This window comes from Montipora capricornis, chromosome 2, assembly GCF_036669925.1.
Source record: "Montipora capricornis isolate CH-2021 chromosome 2, ASM3666992v2, whole genome shotgun sequence".
Classification (NCBI taxonomy): Eukaryota; Metazoa; Cnidaria; class Anthozoa; order Scleractinia; family Acroporidae; genus Montipora; species Montipora capricornis.
The window spans coordinates 40,591,714-40,613,527 of record NC_090884.1 but is presented as its reverse complement, the minus strand read 5'-3'; the positions used below and the strand labels follow the sequence as shown (position 1 = coordinate 40,613,527).

Sequence of the window (21,814 nt, the reverse complement as noted above, 5' to 3'; positions counted from 1 at the left end):
TCATAACAGTTGTTGCTGAATGTTCTGTTCTGTCGTGATTGTGTTTCATTGGTTTGTAATTAAGTATGTATTGTATCGTATCGTAACTCCAAGAACTCATTGTTCTTTATATTACGAACACTGAAACAAAAAGAGGCTCTGCCAAGGTAAATTCCGACAAGCGACATGGCCTAAAAAGTATCGACAGCACTTAAAGTGAAATCGCGACAAACGTTATCTTTTTTTTTAAATTTCCGAGAGCAACGGTCACAGCAACGAGAACCATTGACAAAGCACCGACACGAGACCTTTTAAAATTCAGACAAGCGACACCGGTTCCCCGCCCCCCCTCCCCTGGCAGGGCCTCAAAAAAAGGCGAAGGCAGAAAAAAAAACAAAAAACAAAAACAAAAACAAGTTTTTGCTTCTTTATTTCGTAACTCTTCCGGAAAGAGCAACAGACGCGCTCAATGTATACAGGAAAAAAAAAATCAACAAAGATGTATTCTTGCTAGTCTCTATGTCAAGAAAATCAGTCTTGTCTCCTTTTTTGATGCGTCGGACAATTCAAATTGATAATGTAAGAACTTAAGTGATCTCGTGTTTAAAAATAGAGTAGTGGTAGTCAGGAGCTAACATAGTAAGACAATGGTTTGACACTGACTATTTTTTGATGTTTCGTTTAAGACGTTTCGGCTAGCTGTTATGTGCAGGGCATTTCGGAAAGGATTAGTCGAATCTTAAGGCAGCAACAAATCAAAGTCGCCTTCAAACCATTGAGAACTGTGAACAGTCTATTCCTGCGACCGAAAGCCCAGGAAAAGGTTGACCGGCCACAATCTGGCACAGTGCAGTTGCACCAACGGCATTTTTGCAAGTGTCAAGAGTTGTTGCATGCAGACGAGGCTAACTTTTACGAGCGACGTTTCTTGGAAGCCTGGTTTTCAATAAAGGATCCGCAATCTGGAAATGACCACATCGCCATCCCAGAGGTCTACAAGTCTCTGGCACGCGCATAACTCTCGTGCTACGTAACCGTTTAACGCGGGTTTTTCCTCAGCGTGCGCTCGACGTGCTGTTATTTGAATCACGCGTACTAACGTTATATTTCAACTGATGAAGGCTTAAGCACCAGCCGAAATGTCTTGAACGAATCATCAAAAAATAGTCAGTGTCAAACCATTATCTTACTATTTTAATGGCTCTTCGTGGGTGGTTTAGAGGTTCTGCATTACCATTTGCACACTGTGGTCAACAATGGTCATTTCTGCCGGTGTATCCCGAAGAAAAAAAAGAAAAGCACTAGCCTAAGAAAAAGAGTCGCTTATATGGATTAAATTTCGAATAAGATACGGATATCACACTTGGATAAAGAGCGCTAATAAAGCCAGAGTCATGATGCAAGCGTGCAAACCAAGACTCCATTTCCCTACCCACTTCCCGCAAGCTTCAAAACTCTTGCTACATCGTCCTTGTTGCATGCCCATATCCCCAAAACGACTCCAAATCCAGCCTAGTTGTATTTTCATCCTCCTACAGAGTGCACGCTCGCTGCGTTTACGAAACGCGAAAATAAGCTGAAAACGAGGTGATTTCACTCTCTCCTGAAGCTGCAAGGTTCTTTTGCTAAGAGCCTGCGGTGACTTTCTTGCCCGAAAAAAATTACGCAATGCCCAAAAGCGAGCAGGTTGAAATCGGGATGGAAACGCCGACGTTCACCATTTTCACATTCAATGAAACTCCTATCATCGGAAAAATAGTTAAATTAAAAGCTTGCATACTCAATTCTATCAAAAGTCTCAATGTAATCTGAAACGTATTAAGAGAAAAAGTTCTTCCTTTCATGGCGTTTTCCAAAAATATCAATGATCTTGTCCATACTGTTGACAATGACTTGATTTGCATAGGCGCGCTCAATACAGATGATAGCGAGGCTACTGAGTCTATGCTGCCCCATGGCGTTACGAAGGTAAGTATTCCAGCTGAGTATGATGTTGAGGGAATGACGGCCAAAATGGACGCGACCTTCAAGAACTCTGGTGTCATTTCATTAAGGCTGTTTTCATGCAATACGTCAATGACTTTTGCCGCTTTCTTTATTGATTTTTCGAAATGTGTTTTCTTGAACCGATTGTACAGGAGTTGGTTAGTAACCAACTTGGCGCGAAGTGCAGCAGATGTCAGCGAAACGATACACTTCACATTTTAAGCGATATTATTCAAATTACCAAATCTGAAGCCACTTTCGGGCATCTAATCACCTAAAAGTAACTAACTAGGAACTTTATTTACGACTTTTGGAAATAACGCCAACAACATTATTTTACAATGTTTTCTCCAGAGTGTTGTTGCCCGAATCAAGAACGTTTTGCCCGAAAAATTACATAATTTCCGTAGCTGGGAGGAGGGGGGGGGGTGGGGGGGCTGCAGCCCCCCTTCTTGCCTCGTACGCCTATGTGAATAAGTTTCAAAAAGCTCCAACAATCATTCAACTTTTCTTTTGTTATCGCGAATGTTGAACGAAATTGAAGCCGCGCGCACTAATCGGTTTCTCAATGACGTAGCCATGTCCGTATCCATAGTAACAGTGGCGGCTGCAGCCTAGTTGAATCAAAAGTTGATGATGTGATGAAACTAGCCTGCATGACAGGCGCTTCATGAGCCAAGCGGGGCGAACGCGATATTTCGCGCGGAGCGCGACACGAGCACGAAGCGAAGCGCGAGACTCCCCCTCGTGTCGCGCTCGTGTCGCACTCCGCGCGAAATATCGCGTTCACCCCGCTTGGCTCATAAAGCGCCTGTCATGCAGGCTATGATGAAACCGTTTGCCCACCGCAGCAGTCAAAATCGAAAGGATGTTGAAGTCGTTTTCCCGGGCCTTTATACAGTAAAGTAGCAACAGTAGAATCATGCAATGTAGATTACGAGTAGTAAAGCCTAGTTCCCACTAGCGACATAACGATCATAATCATAATCATAAGCACGAAGATAACGCTGTTATGTCGCTTATGTCTTAGTGGGAACGTCCAGAAACATAATCATAGGTACTCTTATGATTCATTCCTCACGGGACCATTAGAACCCACAAATGACCAGCTCCCAACGTCAGTGGCTTCATAGCTCTGTTGGTTAGAGCGTCGCACCGGAATCGCGAGGTCACGGGTTCAAACCTCGTTGAAGTCCTGAATTTTTCAGGCTTCTCTACGCAATTGTAAAAATTGCGTTCATAACTGCGAAGATCATAGCTTCACTTTATAATCATAATCATAAGAAAATGATCTACCATTTTCTTAAATGGTAGATCATTTTCTTATGATTACCATTATGGCTTTGACTATGACTATGTCGCTTTTCTTTGCAGTGGGAACGCGAGAATCATAACGACATAATGTTTATGTTTATGATTATGATTATGCTTATGATCCTTATGTCGCCATCATGGGAACTAAGCTTTATACAACTGGTTTCCCGAAGTTACTAGATCGCCGAATAAATCCACTTTCCTTACACCAGCGCGTTACAACAACATATGATATTAAGATTAATCGATATAGAAATTATTAAGAAATTTTAAATTTAAAAATAACTTGCAAATACTAGCAATTAAAGTAGTCAATCTTAATATAGTGAGTTGAGGCATGAACCTGATATTTAAAAAAAGTCTACCCCCCCAAAACAAAACTGAAAATTACGGTTAAAAGAATTGTAGTCATGGGGCGATGTGGCTAAGCAGGCGGACCTTAATCTAAACAATTTTCCCCAAAGCTTTTTTTCTCTTATTTTCTCTAAAACTGCAAATTAAGTCTTCATTTCGTGGGCTGGTCAAGCAAAACAAACAATTGACTACTGACAACTCTAAATTCAACGTTCGGTGCACGTATTGACTTCTGGCCAAAAACCTGTCACTTTGCGACTCAACGCTTCAGTCCTTCGTCTCAACCGACTATATATGTAATATATCAAACACTACGGCTTATCTCACTTAACTAGAAGTTAAAACCGCCTTATTTCGTAGAATACGGATCCAGACAGATTTCTAATTAACAACGACTGAATGACTTCCACAAGAAGTCAAAATAAGTGGGCGCGAACAGGCGTTTCGCATAAGATCGCGATTTTAGCCATAAATGGACAAATGTGCAGGAACAGAGACAAATTAAGAATAATCTATTTTAGTATAAACACACAGGTGATTATACAAAATCGCGCGCTCTCATTGGCTCGCTATCTCGGATTATCAGCCGATAATCACCTCGACGGACAAAATGGCTGCCAGAAGTCGTTTTGCCACTGTAAGTGAAGATGATTTCGCGCTGAAATGTTTTTTTTTTTCTCTTTTTTGAAATAATCACCTGTGTATTTATACTAAAACAATTATTCGCCTCACGCTCAGTGATTATCGGTGAATATTCACCTCGACTTCGTCTCGGTGAATATTTACCGATAATCACTTCGCCTTCGGCGAATAATTGTTAAATGTTCGAATTTTATAAACACAGCGCCGACGATAAAATTCAGTTTTAAGGCTAATTGTAACTGTCCGCAAGCCAAAAAATGTGCCATTTTCCCTTTTCGGCGAGTTTCCAGGTAAAACAGAAGGCCACATTAACCTTCTCAACATCACACAGACAGATTAGCGGCATTTATAGCACAAACAGCAGACTATTAACACAGCTATGAATTTCCGTAAAACAAACGCAAAACATTTGCGCCACCTGCTAACTAAAACGATGTTCTCTTTATAGGAGAAACAAAGAAAAAGACAAAAATCAGTCGTCCTCTGTTGATCTTAGGCTCAATTCCATGTTTCGTTACTCAATACCGGCGATAATTAGGGAGTTTAAGAGACGACAAAAGCTACGGCAACGACACGCCCAAAAAGTAATAATATCGTTGGTTTAAAAAAAGAAGAATTAAGGACGGGCACATTTCAATCGATGCATTTCTTTTTCGTACTCTTCAAAACAACCGCGTAAAACAAACAAGTTGGCAAGTTTTGACAACAGCCACTGATGGGCGTAAAACAGATGATTTTTTATTCTTTATCTTCACTTCAAAACCGTTCTTACCAATCAACTTATAAGAGACACTTCGCACGTATTGTAAAACCGAATGTGGAATGATCGTAAAATACTTGTACAGAACCAAGTTAAATTTTGAAGTGACGTTTTCGTTGCTTTTGTCGCAGCTTAAACTCCTTAATAAATGACGAATATGACATATCTGATGATAAAAGGTTTTGTGAAGCACTTTACAATATTTATAAGCGATACAAAAATAGAACGACGTTTATATGACTCCATGTCATCATTATCGAGTTCGAGGTACATGGTAGAATTGATTGATAGTGTGAAAATATGTAAGGAATTGGAAAGGATATTAAAGTATTCAATTCTTATGTAAATAGTTTGGCGCGAATTGAATCCGATAGCGTGTTAAGTTTGGGTTTTATGTTCCTGATGAACAGCATCTCGTAGATTAGACAGTCAAACTTTGTGCGGCATTTCTTTAGAAATTATTATTCAACGATGTAATTCACGAAGAAGACGCTGGCTTCCATTGGCGTGTCGCGAGTTGAAGCTTACTGGAAACAGCAGGGGACAAAGCGAAGAACAAATAATGTGTCCAAATATCGACTCGAAATTCATTGACTTTTTGAACATTCCGCGAAACAATATGAAACTGAACACATATTTCCGTCTGTGCTGGGATCATTAGAACTCAAAGGAAGATAGTCACGGGATTTCCGTGATTATGTTGATTTTTTGTTTTTCTTTCACGGAAGCGATATTTTTCCGCCCCACTATATTGCCAGGATTCACACGCCACTTTAAAGTTAAAAGAGAGTACATTTAATTGCGATAGAGGCTATATTTTATTCCAGAACGCCCTGGTTTATTTGTAGCTATAAACAAACAACCGGTGAGGTTCCGCTCACTTAAATTCAGGTTTACCACGCTTAATACAGATTCCTAACTGAAAATAAAGTAAATGATGATACTAGGACGTTCTCTAGTTATATGAAATGAGCCACGGAAGGTTACATCCCAGCATCCTTCACTTCGCAGCTCGCTTTTCAATCATACTGAGGAACTTGGAACTACTGCGGAAAAACCAACACTGGGAGAAATACAGTTGACATAAACTGAAAAACGACAAATAAGAAGATAGAGTTTGACTGGTTTTAATCGAGTCGGGGTCTAAGCCAGTAATTGAAATTGGCTTTTACTAGCTGTTTCAGGCGACATTTTGTTCCAAAGACGGACAATCCTTACAAAAGGAGAACATAGCTATGCCAAGATATTTGTGTGAGTGCTAAATACTAGATCTTGGAGCTGGTTTATTACATGGTGGAAGGCCAATGTCAACCAGATTGTTTTTGTTTTTGTGTGCGTCGAATTTCTAACTTCAAGACCCTCCAAAGCTCCGTGCCGTTGTAGAGGCCTTGAACCAAACTCGAAAAATTCATGCTTAACTTTTCTAGTTCCGATAAAAGTTCCGACAACTGCAGTGAGGAAAATCCAGCGCATGTGCGCTCGTGAAAGTGTCCCTTGGACACCAGTAGGCAACCGAACATCTCAGTAAACAATACAACTGTAAACCTTTGACAATTACGTATCTGATGATAAATACATTATCAGCTAATAAAGTGGTTTTTAATTGACAAAGTAATTCCTTGGTTTCTGCTCTCCTTCGCTTGAAGGCCAAGTGGAAGACTAGTCTTGGCTAAACAGGTAGTATTTCTAATACTTTTGTAAACCTTCTTTAGAGTGAGTTTCCATCGAGTGTCCTAAAACCAAAACCAAAGTAATTACTTTGGCCAATGAAAAAGGAAGGAGACAATCCAGTAAACCATTCAAAACTCGAAGTAATTACACGTAGCCGACACAAAGCGCGGGAAAATGTGCACGCGTGGGCCACGATTTCAGTTCTCATTGGTTCAAAAAGTGGCGCGAGAACTTTGGACCAAAAACTGAGTGAAGTAATGCAAAACCAAAGCAATTCGCTAATTACTTTCGACACTCAATTCAAAACCGCTCTTAATAAAGTTATTACATTACATAATTGGCGAAAAAATCTCAGCCATTCAGAGGTCGGAGCATACCTAATTTTAACTCGCTCGTTACACGTTTTTCCCGTGCTTAGCTTCCGTGGCAACCACTTGCTTTGTGATTGATAAGCTAATTTGATTCTCTCCGCCCATGGGCCTTATTTGCGCGGCGGCCATATTGGCCATAGACAATAGATTTCGTACCCCGAGCATCGAGTTGAAATGTTTGGGAACGAGAACAAAAGTTTTCAATCCCTCGGGACTCAACATGGCGGCCGTGTTTCAAGGGACTAAACTGAAACCGTTGCATTCCGTTTCAGTTCCGATCCGTTCGTTTCCGTTCAGTTCCTCCCAAGGTCTAAGATCTGCGGTCTACTTTGCCAATATAACGCCCAAGTTATCTTTTACATTCAATGACCCACCCTCAGTACGTGAAGTGCGGGTACTTACACCAGTTACCCAGACAAAAAACACATAATGCGTAAGTAACACACTTCTCGTCGTACTATTCCTTTTAATTCTTTTTAAATAAAATCCTTCCAAAAAATCGACGTCAAAGTTTGAAGCACAGCTGGTGTAGTTGACTTTTCCACTTCCGAAAGGCCAAGCACAAAGCAAAGCTGTTGATTACTCAAAATCAGACCAATGATGTCGTGTTGGTTTTGTCCAGCGGTTAGGCATGAATCTCTTCTTTTATGTAGTGAAATGATAAATGAGGACATCCGCAGAAATTTCACTGAATCGGGACAGAAAAGAACGAGTATGGAATCAATATTTGATCGTCATTCCAAGGAAGTAAGCGACTGGAATTAAAATGCGTGAAGAAACTAAAACTAGGAATCTCTTTTACAAGTTGACAACCCAACAGCTGTCGGAGGCCACGTTCATAATTGATAAAGCTTAAATTAAAACAAGCCAAGACAAAAATGGATTTAATCCAGAAAAACCTAGTATATAGCTTTTTTCTTGCACTTTAACTCGGCCCCCCCAAAATATTAACATACAGTATTGCATATATATTTGAACAAAAGCAAGGATGGACTACAAATTTGCTGATTTTGCAATAGCACTTAACTTTCCCCTGCAGTTTTCGATTTAAGCAAACCAAGCCTTATCATGTTGTGAAAAACATAAATATTGCAAGACTTCGAGCGACGCTTCACTCTGTTAACTCTAAGAAACAATTCAAAGAAGAAAATCTTCGCAGTCAAACATTTTGGACGTCCATAAAAGAATTGATTTTTTTCTGAAAGCAAGTGTTATAATAAACTACCGGATAGAGAAATTAGTCGCCTGTTTCGTGATGAATGGAAATCTCGTCCCTTCTTAGGTCTAATGAGGACGAATTAAAATGTTGATGTTATTTTAGCTAAAGAAGAAAAAGTTTTTTCCTAACTCTCAAGAATAGATATCGACATTTTTATCAGAACCAATTTAACGGCAGGAAACTGAACGAAAATGAATCGGAGGCAGCATCATCTGAAAATCTCCGCGGGGTATGGTAAGATGGACATTATACGAACAAACTCTCAGTATGGCCTAGTAATTTAACGACGCAATCGACTCGAACACGAATCGGAATACCACTTGTTTAAAAAATTCAAGAGTGTGAATTGTTGTGCCGTTGGCGACCGAAATGCAAATATTTCCTTGAGTACCTTTGCTATCCCTTGCAATTTCGAGCATGAAGAGTTTTCCTTCACCAAACAAGACAAGAGGCTAACGGCATAATTCGCAACATAAACAACATGCAAAGGCTGTGCATAAAAAAGAGAGTGATGATTTTATGTCCCGTAATAAACGTGGATAGCGCGCATTTCAGCCATACTCAAAATACATGACATTTTGGCAATCACATACTCGCTGGAGCATCGGTCATTGTCTGTCCTTGTGAAATTGGAATTGTAGCAGTTTCATTTCGCCCACCCTAAAACGATGCGGGGGCATCTTTCACGAAACGGTCTCTTTTCGAGCCAATAATTCACTTATTAATTAGACGACATCAAAACTTCGAGTCCTCTTTACTCTGAATAAAAACCTTTTAACAAAAAGGTTTTTCATCTCTTTTTCTTTTAAATAGCTCAATAATGCCAAAGCTCGCCGAAGAGGCAGCTGGTGTAGTGGGCATTTCGCAAGAAGAGCGCAACACAACCTATCCTCATTTGACATTCACGCCCAAAGTGGTACCAGTCGGAGTCACGTGACCCGGCCCTGTAGGTCGCATTTGATAGGCCACTTGATTATAGACTCGGCTTGTAATTAGCATACGGTGTCAAGGCAAGAAGGAAGCCCAAAAACCTGTATGATTGATTCGCTTCAAGGCGCTTAGTTTAATGGAAGGCAAAGAACTTTCGCGTGCAAAACCGCGCGATGTGTACCAGCTGTAGTGCCGTAATATGGCTGAATGAGGCTTGAAAATACCTCGAATCAAGGGAAATGGCGGACAATCGAAGGCCGTCCTCGGTGCCTTCAGAGGACCATTACAAAACACGTATGGGCAACTCGAATAATACTTCGCGCAAGTCTTCGATGCAAGGTGGCGGAGAACCGCCACAGATTGTCTGCTCTGATCGATCGCTGTTCATCTTCTCCAAGGACAATATTATTCGAAAAATATGCCGGGCGATTGTCGAATCTAAAGTATCCTTCAAGTCATACTGATCGCTTAATGAGAAAATGTTTTCGGAGTCTTGGCGTTGTCCGAGTTTGTTGTCGTCTGCAGTTGAACTTGAGTGTGTGTGTTGGGTGCCATGTGAGTGTTTGGCATATGCCAACTCCGAGATTCACTTTTTTTAGTGTCTTTCGCGAGATTCTGTGAGTTTTTTATTATTTTATATTCAGACTTATCTAAAAATTTCTATTCAAATCATTTATTCCTTAACTGAAGACAAGCCTTTTGAATATTTTATCCTATTGACTATCTTTGTCAACTGCATCTTACTCGCGGCCAATCAGCCGTTGCCAAAGGACGACAAATCAGACCTTAACGTAAAACTAGTAAGTACAAAATTTGGGAGTCTTTCTCTTTGTAAATGGTACTGCAAAAAACAACTACTTATTTTCACGTTTTTCCTTCCTATTTCCTAGGAAAGCGCTGAAATTTATTTATTAGCGATATTCTGTCTAGAAGCTGTCTTGAAAATTATAGCCCTTGGATTTATTCTGCACACCGATTCTTACCTAAGAAACGGATGGAACGTGCTGGATTTCGTCGTGGTCGTTACAGGGTACGTACATACGAATTTACTCATATGTGATATAACTATATTTTAGAATGAATGCAACAATGTGACAGATCTCTTTGTGCAAGCATGTATATCGTTGCAACTTTTACTTATAAATTTCACTATTTAAACAAATATAGCGAGTAAAATCTATCTTTGGCAAAAATTTTGACGAGGAAGATATAGTTTTTCAAAGTATGGAAATTTGTCCGCATACGGCAAAACGCCGACGCTGGAGACGTAAACCAGCCGCAACGAGAGTCATGGCAGAGCGGTGAATATGACGACTATTCACCGTAATCATGGTCACCATACGATTAATCGTAGGGTCGCTATAGAGTCTTTCACGCTTCACATAACGTATTACGTCAATAAGACAAGCATAGAAGCGACGGATCAGTGAAGATTCGCAATCGACCGACCGATCACTTGAATCTTCTTTCAACCGAAACAACCGCTTGTTGAAATTTGGTCACGCATGACTCCTAAAATTGTTACATCTCCGAGCACGATTCTTTCAACAGGTGACCATTACTCGGCCTCCAGCAAGCTACCAGCTGATTTGCTGAAGTGATTCAACTTGAAAATTGTTGCTTTTTTGGTCGATTATCGTTTCTCCTTTCGTTCTGATGACGATTTTGGCTATTTCAATCTCTTCAAGTTATTTTTAGCGACTCTGCAGTAGGCCAAGAGTATTGTGCACAACTCTTGTTTCATTTAATTACTACTTGCAGTGTCATTTCCAACAAAAACACACCCTACTTAGAGTTCGATTCGAGTCCGGCATTCCATTGCGCACAGTTCTTCCACCTCAAAACTTCTCCTCTGTTTAAATTATTTAGCGTCTCTCTAGTAAATACAAATAGTCAAACATGCTTGAAAGGCAAAAAAAGAGAGCTAGCGGTTGCTGCCATTACAAACACTGGCCGCTGTTTCCTTTATTGAGAAAACAAACGCTTAAATTCGTGCAAAAACACTGCTTGGGTATTTAAAGGGACTTAGAGCAAGCTGAGGTATTAAGGCCAGCCCTCAATTAAACAGCAATCTCAAAGAAAATGCAAATCACAAACCCTGCACACGATTTAACAGAAAAGTAAAACCTAAGCCGAGATGAAGGGTTCTCCTAAAGCAAAATTATTTTTGAAACAAATAGCCAAAGGTTCTTTCCGTGAAGGGTATAATATTTTACAATAATTTAGATGCACAGGTACCATGTTCAAAGTAACGAGCTTCGCAAACAAAATTTAAATGCCCACTAAATTTCGAAATGTCTTGCGACATCCTGGTATCTATGGTAACAAGAGTGCTAAGGATAGAATAGCTTGAAATGCTATGAAGAGGTGGGCCCTGTTTAGTTGGTAACCTTGTGAAGGCAAGTAAAGCGAAGGGAAAGGTCCATTAAAACACACGTAATACGAACTCGGTGACGGATGATTCATTTCAAAGGAACGCGAATGTTATGAAAACTTAACTTCGACGTGCGCGCTTGAATTCGCGTCTAAAATTGTAAGAGGTTTCGTAGAAAGCCAAATAGTTTTTCAAATGGGGGTCTTCAGAAGTTAAATCGGCTAAGTTTCGTATTTCTCTTGTTCTAAAACCAATTGTTGACACAACGAGTGATGAATAATTTAAACTCGTAAGGGAATTCGTCAGCAACACAATTTTTGGCCGGGCTATACGCACACCTGCCGAAGAATAGCCTATGGAAATTTTAAAAGTTGCCATTTTATTGCTACACAGCGAGGTGAAACATTGCGATTCCTCGCCATTTACCTTAATCAAGAGTGACGATCATAGCTCATCGCAATACTCTGAACACAACAAAAAGTGCATACTATTCGCAAAACGACGTTAGACGAGAACACAATAGGGCCGTTTATACGAGAGAAAATAAGCCGTGGCTAACTCTGGCCGCGGCTTACGTAAGCCGCGAACACCCCGTATAAATGGTACAAAATCTACGTTCACGGCTTTCTCAAGCCGCGGCTTATCCTGGTCGGGGAGTTTATACTCGTATAAATAGTTCCTTTCGCGGCTTACGCAAGCCGCGGCCAGAGTTAGCCGCGGCTTATTTTCTCTCGTATAAACAGCCCTAATATGTCTCACTTGAGGAATGACTGACTTTGTCGCAAGATTTTTTTTTCCTTCGATCGAATTGTAATTTGACCCGTGAACTCGTTAAAGGTAAAACAAAAACGTGGCGACGATAAAACAAATCAACAACACTGCGTTAGTTTTCGGTTTGTTTTAAAACGGAACAGACAAGCTCAAATGTTGTAATTGTTTCTGTAACTACTGCGAAAAGCTAAGTGGTTCACTGAACTCTAATCATTTAGCTGATTGACAAATATTTCATTTGTGATCAGAGTAAAATGTCTCCTTTTTCGGCAAAAGAATTATTGAAATCGATCATATCCTATGTTTACTTAATTACAAGGACTTTGAATCACTTTGTGTTCGTCAAACTCACGAATCGTTGATTAAAAGTGTTTATATAATTTGTGGTTCAATGTGCAATTCTCTTAAACAAGTTTGCATTGCAAATAGTTGGGAGTTCAAAATTCTTCGTGGGGTCTTAAGTCGTGAAAGGTTGAAAAGGAAGGAAAAGTTTTGTGTTCGGCACAGAACAAAAGCACACAGTCAAAAATGAGTCATGAAAACAATACAAAAAAAATTCTCGTGCTGGGCAAGAATTTGTGTTGAAAAACAAATTTCATCTTGATGACATGTTATCAAAATTATTAAAAATGTCAAAGAAAATAGTAATACTTCGGCACTACTCAAACTAAACTAATATGGAAAAAGTTGCTAAAAGGCTTGAGACCCATTAATGTAAAAGCATTTTTAAACACCCTTCAAAAAACACACAAACATTTAGTTTTAAAGTTGACTTTGAAGAGAGGGCACCATATTTTCTCCAGTATGAAAGGTTGTTAAGGAAACAAGCAGTTAAGTTAACAATGTACGGGTGATATATCGTTTATCATCATCTTAAACAAGAAACTATAAAAGAAGCATGACAAAGGCAATTAGCATCTTTGAAATGATAGTGGAATCCCTAATTCAATATCACGGAGTCAGTGATTCGTTTTTTGAAATCTTTCCTTAGTCTAACTTTCGAGTCCAAAGCAACAAGTTCAGCACTTTAATTTAAATTACGCTGGCAGACGTAGTCATCTACTAGTTAATGTGGAGACACTGACACATTCAGTAAAAACTGACAGTTCTCACAACATTAGCTCAACCACCTGAAAAATTGCCACTGATAAATAAAAGTTTTCTGCATAATGAGCGAAGCTGTCAACAAATTATAGTATCTTGGCCCCCGCAGTGTTTTGTAATAATAATTATTACAAAACACTGCAATAATGATTATTGTGCTATATGTTTGACATCAGATGACCAGTGAGTGACAAATGAGCAACCACACATGGACTTCACCTATACAAATTATATATATAAACAATGTACATGTGTGATAGATATATTATTTATATAATGCATTAAATAATATTATTGCTGAACAAAGATACTGGTAACCAAGAGGTACCAGTACATGATGTATGAACTTCACGGTCTGATAACTTGATGGCGTCACAGTCTGATAGCTTTGTGGGTTGATAGCTCAGGGGTCCAAAAGCTTTGCAATCTAGAGATCAAGCAATTTTTGAGTCAAGTATTCTGTAGGCTTAATGATCTTTCAAGATCTTTCTTTTTATACAGGTTTTTTTTTTTTTACAAAGTAAGCTGTTCATTTGAAGCAATTCCCCAGGCATTTGCAATCCACCTAGAATATCTTCTTTGGTTGATTGAATCAGCATGACAGTTCACCAAAATGGAGCGTCATGCATCACTGGGTTGTGCATATTTCCCAATATTTCAAGAATAGTTTGCAACGGTGAAAACCTAATAATTATTTAAGAAAACTGAACAAATTCTTATAACAGTAAGGCACAATGCCAGTGTTAATAAGTAATATAAAATATCTAAAATAAGACCATTTCACAATAGAAAAGAAGCTTAATTTGTTTATGTTATTTTTCCTTCACTCTCACTACCCATCTATCATGCCCAGTGCCACAATATGTCTGTGTTTATTATGGACAGGCCCTTGAGTGCTTGATTACAAAGTTGTGCTGAGTGCTTGAGAAAACCCCTTCCAGTTGTCGGGGACAAGTAGATTTCAAACTTGTGAAAGTAACTTTCTCAGAAAAAAAGCCAAATGGGTATGCACCCAAAAGATGTCTGGGGACAACAAATATGCAATACTGTATTAATAAGGAAGGCAAGGGAAGGAACCCCTTGGGCAACTTAACCATGAAGTTAGCCTGCCCAGAGGGCATGCTGGAATTTGAAGGTTTTTCTACGCCTCACTACTGTTACATTTCCTTCCAGTCTCTCTCTCTCTCTCTTTGCGTCCGATGTGTGTGATGCCGAGCAATAAAATATCAAACAGTCAAGCAAATAAATGGTCTAACGCAATCTCCTTGTTTTAATCTGCGATCCACTGTTTGACTCTGTCTGTATTACTACATTCATTAGACTTAAAGAAAAAAAAAGGTAAACTGCAAGTGGTGTATTTATCTGTCATTTCCCCATAAAGAATCCCCCTTATCCCTTTTCAACAACTGAAGTCATCTTTAAAAAAGGCAATAACATTAGCAGCAAATAGCTGTCCCTAAATTAGTAAATTCAGAGTTTTAAGGAAATACATGTCACAATAAAAAAGGCATTTACTTTTTCTTACACTCTTATGAATACAAGTTGTACATTTTTTAAATTTGTCATCTTTTTTGTTTAACAGTTTTATCAAATTGCACATTTTTTTTTAAACTCTGAGCTGGCTTATTTGATGAATGTCCTTTACAATACCTTAATGACGGCAAGAAAATCATTTCACAACTTGGGCAACAGGTTTGAAGAACCTAGAAAATAGCAGTTTTAAATTTTACTTTCACTTTTTTATTTCAGCCTTCTGAGCTTGCCAGAACTCGGTGTTTTCGAAGCTGGAGGTGTGAAGGCCCTCAGGGCAGCAAGAGTTCTCAGGCCACTCAAACTGGTGTCAGGCATTCCCAGTAAGTCAAACTAGACTGTTTTTAACAGATATTTAACTCATTGATTCCTCAGGCACTCTAGATGCCCCCAGTTGATGAATAAAATCATCTGCTGTCAGACAGAATAAAATTTGTTGAGTCTCAGTCAACCCATTGACTCCCAGGAGTCAATGGGTTAAAGTTTGCACCTCTTGCTACATCTTGTGTAGAAATAAAAAAGTAGAAAATCCTGTAAGTTCCAACAAGCTAGTGTGGTTCAGTTGTTGGGGTGTTCAACTTCAGCACGTTTTGTAAATAGTTACTTGATTGCCTCCTCCTCTGACGATTCTTAATGATTACATATTGTACAACTCGGTAATTTTGTCACCCTCACTGAATATTTCTTCTTCATCTAACAAGGCAACTTTGGAATTTATCAATGAATTCTCATAGCCGCTTGAGAGGGTCTGGGAGAGGTTGAGACTATTTCAAACTTAGCTTTAACTGCTGAATTCCCCGTCACATATTAGCATAAATTACAGAATGACATCTATTGTATGCTGGCACATTTTTCAAAGAATGCCAGCGAATGCTAAGGGCCGATTTACATGGTGTGATTTTGGCGCATGTGACAAGCTTACAACATGACTTACGATTGTCGCAGCCTTTTAAGGAGGGTGGCACTTAACTACAGAAAGACAATAGTTGCTAAGGAAGCTTTTTAGTGAAAGAGTCCTACAAAAAGGTTGCATGGATGGTTCTATGAAGTAACTTTTTCAATGGAAATCTGACATCACTTTAATCAGAAGGCACATGGGCAACTAGTCTCAGTTTTCTGCTGTGCGTTTCAGTGAAAAACAGGTAAAAGCTCCCAGGAAACGAAAGGAAGAGGTGGTTTTTTCACTGGATGGGAACCATCCCACCATTTTTCGCAAACTGTGGCACGGAATTTCTATTTGAACAAAATATGGAACTGATATTTTGAAAAGTGTATCAAAGGAGGGCCTTATGACATCATGATTTTTTGGAGAAATAATGCTACAGATTTTGTGTTAGAATGTTCTCATACTGTTGCGTTAAAAAATTGTGACAAACATAGGGTGCTTACCATTTTAGCCAAAAAATCTGGAAATTTCAGTTTGAGGTCAAATGGAAAGGCAATTTTCCGGAAAATCTTTTCAGAAATTGTGGACAACCTCCAGAGGTAGTCCTCTTTTTCCATTCAGAATGGAATTCGCAAAATGCTCTTACCATTTGCGAGAATCCTTCCGTTTCCAGATCCTTTCTCACAAGATCGAGTAAAATATGCGGGATGGAATGCTGTGTAGTAAATGGTAAGCGCTGTTCTCATCTGGTTGATCTTTAAATTCAGAAAATCGCTTACCTTTATGTAACGATCATTCCATCTGGATTATTTGGCTAAATGGTAAGCACCCATAGTTAACTTGCCGAGTTTTTAGGCAGGTTCTGTTTTGGTCACGTGATTTACCAAATATGGTTGTGAGTCGACGACAGTCGAGTCGAACCATACAAAGGAACATTTGGCAAGAAAGGATTACTGTAGAGTTCAAATTAGAGAAATGACCATTTGAAGGGGTCCATAGTAATGGTTTGGTAGTTAAGAGCCACCCCCTTTACAGACTGTTTTTAACTTGCTACAACAATTTCCCCGACGTACACGACAATCGTAACCGAGTTGGTATAAAGGCTGTAGTAAGCTTGTCGCATGCGACAAAAATCGTACCGTGTAAATCGGCCCTAACAAAGATATCAGGGTGAATTCGGCTACTCCAGTTACTCCTCAAACTTTCCATGGGGATATAGATGAACGACCCTGTAAATTTCAATTTTTTTTGTGTGTACCCACAAAGTAAGAACATCTTTTTCATGTGCGCACCAACACAGTACGTTACAAAAAACCGTTCGTCGAAATTAATCATTCGGTAATCATTTGTCACTTTAAATTGAGCGATGTATAAATTTTAAAAACCCACAGTACTTCGTTCAGACTGTTCAACGCAAACCATCTGGTGCAAATATTGACTTGAATTGTCTATTGTCTACTTCCAGCTACTTCACAAAAGCCCATCAAAAATATTGTTTGCGTTTGAAAAATAAAGATCTCTTACAATGAGACAAAGACAATTTAACACGTTTCTAATTATATAATGCTGAGACTTGTGCCGAAGATTTAAATAACCATTTCATACCTATTCGCTCTTTCCTCTAATTTTCTGGTACCCAAAACACCGCTTTGTAAAACTGGGAAGCGTCCTCGGATCTCTGAAGGAGAAGCTAAAATTGAGACCACGTTACATTCAGCGGTAGTTCATGCAAGCGTAATTCAAAATGGCGGCTAAAGACGTGTGTTGCGTTACGCACAGTTTGAAGGTTTACTTTCTCCTATCCTTCGCGATTAGAGGAGAGCAACCTTGAAGAATTGGATCATTGAAAGCCCCGTTAGTCACTGCAATCCAGCCTTTTACATTTTATGGCTGTAAGACAAAGTCGGGTTATGTTTTTAATTTCGGACTAATTTGTACGTATCCTTTTTTTCTTTCATCGCAGGCCTGCAAGTAGTTATGAAGTCCATAATGTGTGCAATGGTGCCACTTTTGCAAATTTGTTTACTCGTAGGATTTGTTATTATAATTTATGCAATCATAGGATTAGAATTTCTGAGTGGGAGCTTCCACAATGTTTGCCACGAGAATGTGTCAGGTACGTTAACTATCAGATTATTTATTAAAGTACCAAATTAGAGCTTAAACTTATTGTTCCGAAAAAATTACGACAATTACAGGTTCCTACCGCCAATGGAATTTTCTAATCAAAGCTAGTGAGTGACGTTTATTTAATGAAATTTAAGACTAGAAGTTGCGAATGGCAAATGAAATGGGCCACGCATTTATTATGCGCACCCCCTCCCACAAAGTAGGGGTAATTTCTGACGAGGATGTGTCGACACTTTGATATTCCTTATCCTAAGGGGGTAACTCTTAGAGGAACCCTTAATTGGGGAAGGGGGGAGGGTGCGTCTATTAAATGGATAGGCCCAATGCTGCGATTAGATACTGAGCAAACAGACAAGTAATGGTGTTGGACACGATAACGACCATCATGGCCAGGGAAACTCTTTCACGGCCAACCACATTGGTGAGAAAAGCAGTGGAAGTTTCCAAGGTCACTAGAGCTGGCACTACTCAATAAGTCCAATTCATGACTTCAGAAACAACAAATGCAATTTCATCAAGAGGTTATTATCAATGAAATAACAATTAACAATAACAACATTACCTTAGACAAGATTTGGTAACATGGCATTATAGGTACAAACATCAGTTTTTAATTTATATGCAGGGTAATAATAACAGTAAAATGTTAAGTAGATACAATAAAACAACAGTGGATCTACTTTTGAGAGCATCAAGGTAAAGTCAGTTTCCTTTGGCAAGAATCTGATCTGCGGTGGAGGAAGTTCATTATTTGATCGGAAACTGTGAGCACATAACAATGCTGAAAAACTCATAAGTGCACATTGTCTTTCCTATGAAATTTCACTAAATTGTACATAACCTTGGTGGAAGCTTCCAGCAACAGATATATATATATTTGAATTTGGCATGGTCAGTTCCCAATAATTTATGACTATTACCTTGCATGTACAGTACTAAGAGGATTGTTCTTCCATATGGCCGCTTGACATTCATAGTGCATGTTCAAAATCATAGTGACTAACGTCAAGCTTGCAGCATTATTTGCAGCACAGGGGCCCATCTTCCAAGCCAACTTACTTGTGGGCATGTCTCAATAAAAAAATTGTCATCTTCTAGCGCCAGTTTCAACTGACATCCACAATAGTTTTATTGTCACTATGGTACCTTTCAGTGTGAAGGTTACCATTTTGGTTTTTTTAGAACCTTAAAGCAAGACTTTCTGGGTCGCAAAATCATTTAACCCATTGACTCCCAGGGGTTCCCCATTGACGAATAAAATCGTCTGGCGTTAGACAGAGTAAAATACTAAGTCTGGCTGGTTTCGGCCGGTTTGGATGTCGATGGGTTAAGATTGCAAAATAATTAATGTCATTTTAGTTGCCTTTTTTATTCTGTAATAGAATGACCCATGAAAACCTTATATTTCGAGGATAATGTCAACTGTCCTGTATTTTTGCGTTTATGAATTGATGTGTTTAAATCCTGTTTCGTTGTTCATGATCCTTTAACACCATCGGTTTTAAACACAGGCATCACAGTTCCATTTTATTCAGTAGCATATGTGAGGAGGAAGGCGTTCGAAATCTAAGGAATATGGATGTCATCATAAGTAATAGTTACAAAGCAGAAACAAGGTCTTAAATATCAAATGTATAGTTACCCGATGGCTTCGCTATCTGCTTCCGCTTACAACGAAAATGTTCACAATCTGAGAGTTACTGTGACGTACATGTAAGCCATTATAAGTTTAGAATCTTCATATTACAGTGATAAAATCTCGAATGACACAAATACTACAGTCAAATCTGTGTATAACGGCCCTGTTTATAGTGGTCACCCTGTAAATTATGGTTACCAAACAACTTCCTGAAAATAGTGTCTTGTATTTACTGTAAAGTTGACCTGTATACAGTGGTCACCTGTATATAACAGATGCGGTCACCCTTTAGACTTCCCAAACTCACAATTTCATTATTATACACCTGGATATAATGGCCACCTAGTGCTCAACTTTCGGGAAAAAAACCTAGGGGCCAGCTGGCCCCTTAGTTTTCAGATTTGGTTGCCAGCTAAAGTATTTTAGTCGGCAAAACATTTTGGCCCTTTGGGCCCAACATATTTCAACAAAGGGCAAAATGCAGCAAGGCTGAGCCGAAAATCAGGGCACATACATGTAACGTAGCCTTGACAGCTAGAGACGGGTAAAAATAGTTGCAAAATTTGAAATGCTGGATAATTTGACTTGAAAATGAATTGGACAAAAAGTTAATGTACATCAATAATATTATAACATTGCTAACAAATTCAATTGTGTTCGAGTTGACTGTTCCAGACATCGTAATAAAATTATTATTATTTTTTGTAATTTGTTTATTTTTATTTGCCAACTACCATTTACAAACTTATCTACAACGTACCAAAAGGAGAAAAAAAAAAAAAAAAAGAGAAAGTTACAATTTACAAAACACTACCCAAAATGACTTACTTAAAAATAAAAAAAAAAAAAAAACGAAACAATACTTTAAGTTAAAAACAAAGAAGACCAACTAAATGTAGGATGTGACAAGGTTGATTTTCTACTAAGTGTTTAAAGCAGCTACTAAGTTTTCCCATTTTTTAAAATGAGTAGCGAGTTTATCCCTCTCCCTCGCAATATAGAGTTCGATATTATAAACACATCTTATCCTGGCAATAAAGCCTCTCAACAAAGGTAAACCTCCAAGGCATTTCCTTACATAAATGTATAATGTTTACCTAAAAGCATAACATGATTGATTATAAAGAAATCTTCCATTTCTTCAAAAATCCCTAAAAACAAACCTATCTTGTTAAAGGATTCTATAACAATGTTATTTTCTTTAAGCCAGGACAAGACTTGTTTCCAAAATTCAGAAGACACTGTGCAACGAGAGAGTAAATGTTCTAAGGATTCTGGTTCTTCATTGCAAAAAGTGCAATTTGGAGATTGCGAAAGGCTGAAGCGAAATAATTTATCATTTGTAAAGACAATATTGTTGAGAATTTTGTATTGAAATTCTCTCAATTTGGAATCAAGTGTAGTACGGAAAGGAAGAGGATAAACCTTTTTCCAGTTAATGACCGTATCTGAGTATTTGTCTGATATTTTTTGTTGGGCTGTCAGAGGGATTTGTTTTTTGCACAAAAAAGAGTCGTATATCTGTTTAGAGGTGACATCTAAGATAGGAAAAGAGCCACAGTCGTAATAAAATTATGATATCTGCATTTATATACTCCTTGGAGATGCTTTTAATTCCCAAACCCTTCTCTCAACGTGCAAAAGGACTCTATTGGGGCAAAGGTATTCACTTGAAAAACTTGTGAGCCTTTTTTCTTATGCTAATTCTAGAGAACACTAAATCTCTGCATTAGTGGACCATTTTGCAGTTGTGTGCTTAGTTACGTGGCCTTTGAATGAAATTGAGGCTGGAGTTGACCTTGCTTTTACAGAAACCTCACAGCTTCTCTTATGTAAATTGCTGCTTATTAGCATGAGAATGAAATCATTAACATAAGAAAAGCAGTGAGGTTTCTATTAAAGCAAGGTCAACTCCAGCCTCACTTTCATTCAAAGGCCAGGTAACTAAGCACAGCTGTAAAATGGTCTATTTATTCACTGTGCCTTGAGAATGGTGTCATGATGATGCTGAAATGTCGGCTATTGAGTTTTATGTTCGCTTGCTTAAGCATTTAAATAATTTGGGACATTTATGACAGTGGTACATTTTAAAAAAATTAAATTAACATGATTCATCATGAACATCAATTTCATTTCTTTCACGTTATTTCTGAG

The 21,814-nt window shown here is 38.6% G+C and overlaps 1 protein-coding gene and 1 long non-coding RNA gene across 2 annotated transcripts in view; one reads left to right on the top strand and one right to left on the bottom strand.

Annotated features, from left to right (window-relative positions):
* Positions 1–7,523: 7,523 nt before the first annotated feature.
* On the bottom strand, positions 7,524–17,572 carry LOC138021389 (uncharacterized). Its single transcript, XR_011126363.1, has 3 exons — positions 17,497–17,572; positions 15,126–15,178; positions 7,524–7,765 (listed from the first exon to the last, which is right to left on the bottom strand). It is a non-coding gene; the product is annotated as an uncharacterized lncRNA (long non-coding RNA).
* LOC138021378 (voltage-dependent L-type calcium channel subunit alpha-1D-like) overlaps positions 9,287–21,814 on the top strand; it is an 83,283-nt gene continuing 70,755 nt past the window's right edge. The window contains exons 1-5 of the mRNA XM_068868244.1: positions 9,287–9,669; positions 9,922–10,026; positions 10,117–10,256; positions 15,225–15,328; positions 17,855–18,007. Of these exons, the coding sequence (XP_068724345.1) occupies positions 9,466–9,669; positions 9,922–10,026; positions 10,117–10,256; positions 15,225–15,328; positions 17,855–18,007 (706 nt within the window). The 5' untranslated portion in view covers positions 9,287–9,465. The remainder of the gene's footprint in view (positions 9,670–9,921; positions 10,027–10,116; positions 10,257–15,224; positions 15,329–17,854; positions 18,008–21,814) is intronic.